Raw genomic sequence first — 12,836 nt, 5'->3', positions numbered from 1 at the left:
TTAAATTTCAAGTCTAGATCTAAAAATGCAATTCTATAAAGCGCCCAGCGAAGCGGGCGGGTAACAGCTAGTATATATATATATATATTGAGACACTACAAAATGTCCCGATGTTACCAGCCTGGCGAACTACCACCCGAAATTTTCGTTACCGACACTAGCTAAATTAATGTGTAGCCCCGTGACGTCACAAGACGACACGAGGAGGGAAAAATCAGCTACGAACCTCAAAACTTGAGCGATGATCGACACTTCGATCTATCCCCTGGTGTCAACCACCACGCTAGATATTTCTTAGTCAATCTTACCACTATTACCACTATTACCACTATTACTACTATTCGGTGATTACTCACCAAAATCATATATAAAATCTATTATTAATTATTATAATATCTTATACTACTTTTATTAATATTATCAGTTCATATTAGGTGATAATTCACCACAATTATTGTTAAACCACGTATATTTCTATTATTAAGTGTATGTTCTTTTTATTATCAATATTCTATTAAGTTGCGTTACCAAGTTATTCATAAAATTATAACAAAAGTGAATAATTGTGCAATAAAATTGAGTTCATTGTTAATACTACTATATATCATTATTGAAACAACACCATACAACTATTTCGGCCAATCTCGTCAATCAAAAGGGTCAATCAAGGACAAAAGGTCATCTTCGCAGTCAAATTTGTAAGTAATTAAAGCAAGTTAACTGGCACGCGCGAGAACTTTTGTCTAGACCTTTTCTATTAAACAAAATACCGACATTCATACGGAAGCGGAATATTTCAAAGAGCAGTGGATCCCAAAACTTTTTATGAATAATAATAAAATTTTTTAATTATTAATAATTAAAAATAATAATTAAATTTTTTAAGATTGAAAAATTTAGTGTTTCAATATATATATATATATATATATATATATATATATATATATATTTATATATATATTGTGACGTTATTTTATCGACCGGGGTCTATTTAAAATGAACGTCACTAGCGCCAACGGATTTTTTGTGATTTTAAGCCGATATTCCAAGGCCAAAATTTTATAGAAAATAATTGAGAGGATTAAAAGTGAGTCTTTAGCGAACCTTCAGTGAGTTCTTAGCGAGTCTTTAGTGAGTAGAGTCCGAGTGTAGATGCCGAGTAACGAGGAGCTACAGTTTTAGTGTGAATTTAGAGAGTTACAGTTACAGTCGAGCTTTTGAGATTTTTGAAATTAGAGTCAGTTTTAGAGTCAAGTTTTTGAAAAATATAGAGGTCGAGTTATTTATGGGTTTTATTGAGTTATTTTGAGTTTGTGGGTTTTGAATTTTTAGTTTTGAGTTTCGAATTGTAAGTTTTGAGTTATTGAGTTTGGAGGTTGCAGAGTATGTGGGTAAATCAGCGTTACCGAGGAGCGGGACTATAAGTCACCCGTCTTCGTTTGATGTGAGACGTTGGTCTAACCCTTTGAGACTTCCGGGTGGAATGCCTAGGTCTGGTTGAGCCGCCAGCGCTCCAATATAGAGGAACATGACGAAAGCATATGGGATCAGTTTGAGTTACGTTTACGTTTACGTTTTTCGTTAAGTTTTTGTAACGTTTAAGTTACGTTTTTGATATTTTAATTTTGAGTTTAAGTTACGTTTTGAGTTCCGTTTCTGGTTTCGATCCTAGCAGTAGTCAGTTTCCATCCACTAAAGGAATATCTGTACTCCGAGCCTCAATTGTTTGATTTAGAGATTAAAATGTTTATGGGGATTAATTGAATATAGAAATTTTAGTTGGGAGTGAGTCACGTTTAAGAATACTTGAGTTTTAGATTTTGTTAAAGATAGTTGGATTTTAGATTTTGTTAAGGAGAGTTGAGTCTTAGACCTCGTAGAGGACAGTCGAGTTGGAGAGTCGCCTCTGATCACTTCAAGTGATCGGATGTGCGTATTATTGCAGCTACAGGTTAAGAGTTTAGTCTCTTGCATTTTAGTTTACGTTACAGAAATGAATATAGTTATGAGGTTTATTTAAGTTAGTATAAAAAGTTACTCAGCATCGGCATTGTTTATATCAGGTATGATTTTAGTTTATTTATTGTAATTTGAGCGTTAATAATTTAGTTTTTGGTCTTGAGATATCGGATAGTCTCGTTTATATTAAACTTTTGTATTATAAAGAATTTAGAGTTTTGTTGATAGATTTAATTGAGATTGTTATTCGAGTCATTAAGATTTATTTATTTATTTGTTTCATTCTATAAGAATAAGGTACTGTAGCTTGGCTATAGCGTTGATATTGTTAGCTATATCGTTCTAATAATTTTATATGGATTTGAGATTAAGTTTGTTAATTAAGTTTACGGTTTATTGAATAAATACCGATTTTGTTTTAATGATAAATTTTTAGTGTTGCGTATAAAATTATTACAATTATGGATCCTCTCTACCCGAACCACCCCCTCTCTCCACAAACCAGCACACTGAGCGACCCCGAGGTATTCTGTTGTCTTTCTGATTTTTGGTCTTTATTTTGTTAAGTTTTCTGTATTTTCGATTTAGTTTACGTTTTAGCTAGTTTGAGAATTCCTAGCGAATAAAAATTCTTTACGTTCCGTGTTCATTAGTTTGGTAATTCTAGTGATTAAAAATTACCTGGCGCCCTATTTTATCGAGACTAGAGACCAGGAATCGGAAAGATAACGAAGTATAATCCAGATTTTATTTTTAGAATTAAGTTTAGTTAAGTTCCCGTATACCCCCCCCTTGAAAATTTGGTTATAATATATATATATATATATATATATATATATATATATATATATATACATATATATCTTAATATATATATATATATATATATATATCTTAATATATATATATATATATATATATCTTAATATATATAAATCTCGTGTCACAATGTTTGTCTTCAATGGACTCCTAAACCACTTAACCGATTATAATAAAATTTGCACACCATGTGCAGTTCGATCCAACTTGAGAGATAGGATAGTTTAAATCTCAAATTATAGTCGCAATTTTAATTTATTGCTAATTATTTGTCTGTTATTATTTGACAGTCACAATTATCTGTTAACTCCAAATGATTCTAACAGATGTCGATACCTTTCGACTGGGTTGAGTAAGTAACCAATAGATGGCGCTGCTATGGTAAATCTACGAACGTGTCATATAAGCTACATTTTAACAGCATAATTACCACGTGTTATTGACGCTATAAAATTAATTAAATTTATTTTGTAGTGAACGAAATATCGTATAATTCAATTATTTCCACTTTTTAAATTTTTGGTGTTAGCATAGCCGGCCACGTGTTACTTAGACTGAAGTGTAAATTGCATTCATATTATAATGAAGATAATACAGTAAAATTAATCCTGTTTTTTACTTATTTGTGCTTCATTGATCAAAACTTTATAATTTAATTTGAATATATGTATGTAAGTATTATCACATAATTATAAAATTTAATTAAAATGTCAATGCAAAAATGATACACAATTTCCTACACTTTTTCAATAGTTGTACAAATATTTTTTTTTATTGTTTTTATTTAACCTCTATTAAAAAATATTTAGCACTTATTATTTCAATGTGCTATGATAACAAGTTTTTCAGATTTTTTTTCTTATATTTAAACGATTAAATTAGTATTTCAATTCTTATTGAAATTATTATTTAAACTCTATAATTTAAATATGTACATGTCAGTATTATCACATAATTATAAAAGTTAATTAGAATGATTTTCAATTTTTTTTTTCTCATATTTGAACGATTAATTTATTATTTTCAGTCAAATGCCACGGAAAAAATCTAACCTCAACAACGCGAGCACCAGAGAGACACGACGCAAACGTATTAAAAGAGCCCATCAGTTGGCAGAACAAATTGAATCAAGAAATCCAGCTCAAAGAATCAGGACAGCAGAAGGTCATGCACAAGAATCTCAAGAACAGTGTAACGAACGTCTTCAAGAGAATATCATAAGAACAAGAGCAGCAGGAGAACGAGACATAGCCACAGTAGGAGCACAGGAACAATAATTTCAATTTATACATGTAAGTAATATCACATAGTTTTATAAAAGTTAATTAATATATCAATGAGAAAATGGCACAAAGCTCCCCACACTTTTTCAATAATTGTACAAAAATTTTTATATTATTTTTATTTAACCTCCATTGAAAATTATTTTGCACTTATTATTTCAATGTGCTATGATAACATGTTTTTCAGTTCCTCTTTCTAATATTTAAACGATTAAATTATTATTTTCAGTCAAATGCCACCGAAAAAATCTAACCTCAACAACGCGAGCAGCAAAGGGTCACGACGCAAACGTGTTGAAAGAGCTCAGCAATTACCAGAACAAATCGAAACAAGAAATGCAGCTCAAAGAATCAGGACTGCAGAAAGTCGTGCACAAGAATCTCAAGAACAGCGTGACAAACGTCTGCAACAGAATATTACGAGAACAAGAGCGGCACGAGAACGAAACATAGCTACAGTACGAGTACTAGATCGACAAAGGCAACGGATCAGCCGCTCATTAACACGTGCATCATTCGTTCGGCTTGCCTTTGAATATGCACCAGATATTAACTACTCAGCGCATTCAAAAATTGCTATCGGTGGAATGGATAAAGTATGTCAATATTGTCAGGCATTGAAATTTCGGAATGAAGCAGCCGGCATGTGCTGCGCATCAGGAAAAGTTGTGCTGTCACCTCTACCCGCTCCGCCGGAGCCTTTATTATCCCTTCTTACTGGCAATTCAGATGATTCCAAATTATTTTTGCGTAAGATACGCAAATTTAATTCTTGCTTCCAAATGACGTCATTTGGGGCAACTAAAATTTGCGATCGTGCATCCGATGGACGTAATTTTGAAACTACATTCAAAATTCAAGGCCAGGTGTACCATAAAATCGGATCACTGATGCCAATGCCTGATAACAATCCGAAATTTCTTCAAATTTATTTTATGGGCGATTGTGAAGAGCGCGTGACGACTCGGTGCCTGTATAATTTTATTGAACAAGCAGAGGAAAGAGCAATTGTGATATTATTGGAAAATTTTTTAGAAGATCACAATCAACTAATTCAATTGATCAAAAGAGTTTCGCCACGACTGCAAAATGACAATTATCAAATCGTCATAAAAGCCGACAAAGTACCATTAGGTGAACGTGCTGGTAGATTCAACGCTCCAACTGTTGATGAGGTTGCTGTTATCATGGTTGGTATTCCAGTTGACAAAAGATCTATAAAAATTACACGGCGAGACAACACTGTCAGTACGATTTCGGATCTACACCGTTCATATGACGCACTACAATATCCATTGATATTTTGGCAAGGACAAGATGAATATCACCTTAATATCAAACAGTATGATCCAAATTCCGGTAAAGGGCATAGCCGGATTAATATGGGAATTCTGCCCCCATGGCTTTTTTGACTCATACTTAGGGGGTCGATTTGGTATCGAATGAAAATAATTCACACCAATTTTTAGCTCTTTAACTCAAACGGTATTCGAGAATTTCAAAAAAACCTGTTTTTTCAAAATTATTTTTATTTTTATAGTAAAATTCGGAATTGATTAATGATGATTTTTTTCCTAATTCTTACGAGTCCAAAACATGAAAAAATCATATGATCATGATTCTCAAATAGAAAACCGATTTTTAACAGAGAAAAGAAAATTATTTTTTTTTTTTTTTTCAGCCTTTTTGAAATATGTCACTCACCAAAATTCGTCAGAAAATGTCTTTTATACTCCTCTATACTCAGGAATTTTTTTGAATTTTTAGAAATGGTGGAACAATTCAAAAAAAATTAAAAACTCATTTTTTTTTCAAAATCTTGCGTTTTAACAAACTTACATTTTTTTTAGTACACATAAATACGTAGAAAATTTTATTTTTACCAAAAAATATCTTTTCAAAAGATAAACAGAAAGATTCAGTAGGTTAAAATGATTAGAAGGGTTATTATTGATTCAAAAGACACTTAAAGTTAATACTTATATATTTTTTCATACTATTGGGAAATATTTTGAATTTTGATACAGAAAAAATAAAAATTTTAATCAAAATAACAATTAGGCTAGTCTTCATCACTGTCTTCATTCACGACGACACTGATTTTTTCATCAATAAACAGACGACTAAGTATCTCAGCTGGTTTTACGATTTTCGCTAAGTATCGGGCGTGAGATAAATAGTATATAATAGCAGCAATGTGTGAGCAACATCCAACAGTACGTCTACCATTTGCACAATCACAACAATATCGAGTTATTCCAGAGATATCGTTCTTATCTGATTGATATTCAACAAAACAATGATATGTCTTCGAATTAATATGTCGAGATCTGACTTTGAATTTTATAATATTAGGTGTAATTTTTAAATAATAAAGTATTATCGTTCCGTTTTCATCCATCATTTCAGCTAAATACGATACAGCTTGAGACATTTGATATGATCCCGTGAATAGAATTTTGAGTTCTTGTTCCGTTAATTCAGGAAAATCAGTTAACATATCTGAAGTTATTGTTGCAAAAGGAACTTTTCTTCTTGCCCAACGATTAGTCTCTACTTCTGAGGCTAAGGTATTATCTTGATACTTTTTTGAGTTCATGGCGGCAATAATTTTTTCAGAAAGATCGAGATCAGAATCAAGTCTCTTACCAAATTCATTGTGCAGAAAACAAGCGATTCGACAAAAAACACCAGTTTTTGGAAGCAATTTATTGTCTAGTTTATGATCTAAAATCCTAAACTTCTGCTTAATATCTCCATGTACTGCTTCAACAACCCAACGGATTTTGGTAACAAAACGGGATTCATTTGATTCATCTGTGGTCAGTTGATTGCGTTTTCCTTTGAGAGCAGGCATTAGCACTTCAAACCCCAATTCTTCTAAATATACTATCACATCCCGGAAGCCACGATCAACTACAATAATGTCACCTTTTTTCAGCAACTTGATCAGACCATTGGGATCACTTAAGATGATTCTCATAATCTCAGCATCGTTCATATTAGCTGTATATGGCCCGAGCATATCTATAACGAAACCATTTGTAGTACATATCGTGAATGGTTTGCACAGAGGAACTTTCTTTTGACCAGAATATGATTTCCTCTGGTATTCGTTATTTGCACTTTTTTGATGACGAATATATGTTCCATCGCAAATGAATATCAACTGGTGATCTTTCACTTGATACAGCACTTTAGCAGTATTAGAGGTATTGGCGAGTAATGTCTCCCTACTAATAGCATCGATTCCGAAATACTGAGGTAAAACATCTTTTTCAAATGAAGATATTACTTCATCACAGTAGTCGGATACCATTTGTTCCCGAGCTAAACCAAAAATGGAAGATATCACTGCATTTGAATTTCCTGTTCGTAATTTGAATAAAAAAATAACGAGAGCTTGAATGACATTACGATTCACTGATTTTCTCATCGACGTTAACATTTCACGAAGTTTTATCAATTTTTCCCAGGTAAGGCTCGTAAATACCTCCAACTGTTTTTCTGGAAACGAGTGATCTCCAATTTTATCAATTATAGACGAATCAGTGCCAATAGCCAGCTGCCCAAGTAATTTTTCCAAATCACGAACTTCAAATACACTGGTATTCGAATAAATCCGAAAATTGTTAATTTCTTCATCATAAAACCGCTTTTTTATAATGTGATCTTTACAACACCGATTTCCTTCAGGAATAAAGAGTCGTCTTTTCGAAAATACTTGTTTGCGTGCTTCAAATGGAACAATTGTAATATTTTCTGATAATCCACAAAGGCAACAGTATTTATGTGTCGATATGATTCGGGGAAAACCCAACTCCACAAATTCTAACTCTTCTTCCATTTTTTCTTCAATAACATATGAAGGATCTTCAGATGATGATACGGATGAAACAGTAGTGGATGAAGACTGAGAAAAAATTGGCTGACTTTTGATACTAACTTGATCTGCAGATGAATCCTGAGTGTTCTTAAGTATAGGTGGTCTTGTTAAAATAACTCGACACTTACTACAAAAGGCATCATTAACAAGAACTCTCTTTCCAATTTTTTCTGTCGCAATATTAGCTTCATCAATTGTCATAACAACTTTTTTATAACCAACTGCTTTACGCAAATATATGTTACAATTGATACATTTTTTATCAAAATCCATTCTAACATCAATATTAAAATTATATATTAGGAATTTGGACATATATAAACTGATTAAATATAAAACTTCACTTACTTGAGTCTTTGTAATCGACTGTGACACTATTTAACGACAAAAAATAGTATCTCATAAAGATGAGACAAGATAATATAACAAAAATGATACTCCAGTATAATTTTATGGTGGAACGAAAAAATATTGTCAATATAAGTACTGAATTAATTAATGCGTTAACTGCTATTCAGACAATGACATCAACCATAGAAGCTTCTTTGTTTTTAGGTTATCTAAACAAGCGGAACCTTAGAAGAAATAATAAATGGATACAGAAAATCCCGATAGATGGCGTTATAATGTGCCAACTTGGCCAAAATTTTGAAAAACATAGTTTTAACGTTATCGTTGTCTAGTATAAAGATTGAGAAGTAATGTAATTGTGAATTTTAAACAAAAATAAAATTTTCTACGTATTTATGTGTACTAAAAAAAATGTAAGTTTGTTAAAACGCAAGATTTTGAAAAAAATGAGTTTTTAATTATTTTTGAGTTGTACAACCATTTCAAATAATTCAAAAAATTTCCTGAGTATAGAGGAGTATAAAAGACATTTTCTGACGAATTTTGGTGAGTGACATATTTCAAAAAGGCTGAAAAAAAAAAAAATAATTTTCTTTTCTCTGTTAAAAATCGGTTTTCTATTTGAGAATCATGATCATATGATTTTTTCATGTTTTAGACTCGTAAGAATTAGGAAAAAAATCATCATTAATCAATTCCGAATTTTACTATAAAAATAAAAATAATTTTGAAAAAACAGGTTTTTTTGAAATTCTCGAATACCGTTTGAGTTAAAGAGCTAAAAATTGGTGTGAATTATTTTCATTCGATACCAAATCGACCCCCTAAGTATGAGTCAAAAAAGCCATGGGGGCAGAATTCCCATATTAATCCGGCTATGCCCTTTGACAATTATCTATTTACCTTCTTACTGTACGTATAGATTTTAATTTCGTATTGCATTTTATTTTTTATTTTTTTAGGTGATTACAGAAATAATAAAGTTAGCTCAATGAACTACTACGCACACCGAATAATGGTTAGACAACATCAAGACAATTATATCCTTCGATATCGTCAGCTGTTCCATCAATACATTGTTGATATGTATGCTAAGGTCGAAAGCGAACGCTTGCGATTCCTTCGATTCAACCAGGCAAAACTACGATCGGAAGAATATATTCACTTACGAGATGCTGTTGCTGGAAACATCGATGGAAATTTAAATCCCAATGACATCGGTAATGCTTTCATTTTACCTTCAAGCTACATCGGCAGTCCACGGAACATGCAGGAATACATACAAGATGCGATGACTTACGTACGTCATTACGGCCGACCGGATTTATTTATTACAATCACATGTAATCCGAATTGGGAAGAGATACAAACTTTACTATTGCCAGGACAACAAGCCATTCATCGTCATGATTTAATTGCACGTGTGTTTAAACAAAAATTGAAATCCTTAATTGATTTTATTGTTAAATATTCAATTTTTGGTATCACACGTTGTTGGCTGTATACGATAGAGTGGCAAAAGCGAGGTTTGCCTCATGCCCACATTTTGGTTTGGCTTAAAGATAGAATCCGTCCTGAAGAAATCGATCAAATAATTTCAGCCGAAATTCCAGACCCATTAATTGATCAAGAATTATTTGATATTGTCACCAAACACATGATCCATGGGCCATGCGGTGCTTTCAACATGACGTCACCGTGCATGGAAAATGGAAAATGTAAAAAAAACTTCCCAAAGCCGCATACGAATGACACGATCACGGATATTAAAATGAAAGTGTAAATTTTCCGATTGAATTTTTAAATTCATTAGATATCCCTGGAATGCCACCACATAATCTTCGATTAAAGATTGGTTCCCCTATTATTCTCCTCCGTAATTTGAATCCACCTCAATTATGTAACGGTACGCGTTTGGTCATCAAAAAGATCACCGGAAAAATTCTTGAAGCAACCATTTTGGTTGGGAAGTTTAAAGGAAAAGTGGTCCTGCTGCCACGTATTCCGATGATACCATCAGATTCTACCATACCCTTCAAAAGGCTACAGTTTCCAATTCGTTTAGCTTTCGCCATGTCTATAAATAAATCTCAAGGTCAAACAATGTCCATTTGTGGTTTAGATTTGGAAAATCCATGTTTTTCTCATGGGCAGCTATATGTTGCGTGTTCACGTGTTGGGAAACCGTCGAATCTATTTGTGTTAGCTAAAGACAGGTTAACCAAAAACATTGTGCACTGATTGGTGTTAAATTAAATTGAAATTGAAAGTATTTATAATTCAAAAAAATAGATATTAATGTTTAAAAGTTTAAGACTGTCTGCCTTGCCTACCTCATTCATGAGTTTAAGCGTCACATGTTATTTACTGTATTATACTGTAATATACTTATATTTGTTATAAAATTAAATGGAAATAATAAATCTGATAAATTTTTATTTTGTACCTATTGATTTCTGCTTAATATCAAGTGTAAGAACATTTTAATTAATTGTGTTCAACGTACTTCCCCTTCAAATCTTAATCCAGTGAATTTGTATACCAACATCAACATTTTCGTCTTTGTTCGTAAATAATTTCATTGTACTAAAGGGTTATAGTAGTAGAAAGTCAAATAAGGAGATCACCATATTTTTTTACAAATACCATCTGTGTGAAAAAGCATAGTGGACTCCGTGACTGATGTTCTCTTATTGTTCCTCTTAGATTGTTTACTATAATGTAATATAACAAAAACTTTAGCCACAGCAACGCGTGGCCGGGTCAGCTAGTATGTATATATATATATATATATATATATATATATATATATATATATATATATATATATTGTGATGCCTTTTCCGGCACTGGCGTCGACAGGGCCGGATCAGGTCACCCAAAAAAAAATTGGCTTACCTGGTTCGTATATTTGGTTGGGCGCCAGGAACTCAATGTTCCACGGGTCGATCTGGCGGTGGATCTTCGTGGGCGGCGGGTCGGTGTTGAAGAGATTCAAAAATCGAATCACGGCAATCGACGAACAAAGAAATCGAAATGGGACGATAGGATCGGTTAATCAGAGCAACAACAATTAAAAAAAATAATTGAGGCGTGCAATTCTAATCCAACAACGGTTTATTCAACAACAAATATATACTGTCGGCAATGTCGCATTAATAACAAAAATTATTTAACGCAAAAATAATTCTAACGCAAGACTAGTGCTAACGCAATGATTCGACATTTCAAAATAAACCAAATTCTAGAAAGAAATTCGAGTAACCAAAAATAAAAATTACAAAGCCCTTTCTTTCAAACAAAATAAATAAAATGTCGGTTCGCCAAAATGCTTCAACAAATTTCGAAACGAACAAATAATTCAACTCGCAAAATTTATTCAAAATTTCAAAACAAATAATTAATTCAATTCGCAAAATTTATTCAAAATTTCAAAACAAATAATTACTTCATCTCGCAAAATTTATTCAAATTGTCAAAACAAATAATTAATTCAATTCGCAAAATTTATTCAAATTGTCAAAACAAATAATTAATTCAATTCGCAACATTTATTCAAAATTTCAAAACAAATAATTAATTCAACTCGCCAAATTTATTCAAAAAATTTTTAAAAGGAAATAATTATTCCAATCGCAAAATTTTATTAAAAATTTCAATCGCAAAATTTTATCAAAAATTTCAATTGCCAAATTTAATAACAAAATCTCAATCGCAAATCTTTATCAAAAATCGCAACAGCAAAATTTATCTACGAAGTCTTCTCTTTTTTTTTTTATTAAAAAAAAATATAATAATTTCAATCGCAAAATTCAACCAATAATTTCAATCGCAAAAACCTAATAAAGATCTCAAAATTATCCAAAATAATTCAAATCATCAAATGGTGCAACAATGACATAAAAAAAAACAAATTATGCGAAGTATTCGAATTCGTCAACTTATTTTACAAAGCACTTTACTAAGCCGCTTTGTCGGGTATTTGAAGCTCGAGGTAGGTAAACAGTACTTATAATCCCGACCAAAAATTCCACACACACAAACACGTGACTCAACGGTACCGTGCCGCAGAGTGTCGTCACTAAGCTTCAAAAATACCGCACGGAATTTCTTTAATTCCGTGCAACTCGAATTATAAACAAATTATTTTAACACGACGAAATTTGCGGTGATGACACCCTGGAGCTAATAAAGACAGCGACCAGACTTACCCTGCAGCTACCGTAGACGTCTCGGGCGATGCTGACCAAGTAGACGAAGTTGGCGGCAAAACTGACGGAAGAGCGTCGATATCTCGGCGATGGCGTATCCGGGGTCGTAGTGTCCAAAACAATTCAGCGAAATATTTCACAATAATGTACACAATCGTACTCACGTCAGCGACAAATTTACAAAAAAACTCAACAGCAAAAATAATCAAAATAGCACGGCACGATGCCACAGTCACGGCGTCCAGATCAGAATTCATTGCTAATATGGCTGCCTCCTCGGCAACCCATGCTCTTTTTTTTTTTTCGGTTCGTTCCAAAAACTCGCAT

At 32.4% G+C, this 12,836-nt stretch overlaps 1 protein-coding gene across 1 annotated transcript; it reads left to right on the top strand.

The window, feature by feature from the left end:
* The first annotated feature begins 3,827 nt into the window (after positions 1-3,827).
* LOC123269503 lies at positions 3,828-10,736 on the top strand. The gene is made up of 3 exons (XM_044735241.1): positions 3,828-4,070; positions 4,291-5,403; positions 9,261-10,736. The coding sequence occupies exons 2-3, from the start codon at positions 4,295-4,297 to the stop codon at positions 9,262-9,264; spliced, it is 1,113 nt and encodes a 370-aa protein (XP_044591176.1). The 5' UTR covers positions 3,828-4,070; positions 4,291-4,294; the 3' UTR covers positions 9,265-10,736.
* Positions 10,737-12,836: the final 2,100 nt, after the last annotated feature.

Source organism: Cotesia glomerata, linkage group LG7 (assembly GCF_020080835.1).
Source record: "Cotesia glomerata isolate CgM1 linkage group LG7, MPM_Cglom_v2.3, whole genome shotgun sequence".
NCBI lineage: Eukaryota > Metazoa > Arthropoda > Insecta > Hymenoptera > Braconidae > Cotesia > Cotesia glomerata.
The sequence above is the reverse complement of the archived record's forward strand: the minus strand, read 5'-3'. Positions and strand labels throughout refer to the sequence as shown.

What these genes read in the sequence shown, in the direction of transcription:
- LOC123269503 (XM_044735241.1), top strand. Translation starts at nt 4,295, where the DNA reads ATGCCACCGAAAAAATCTAACCTCAACAACGCGAGCAGCAAAGGGTCA.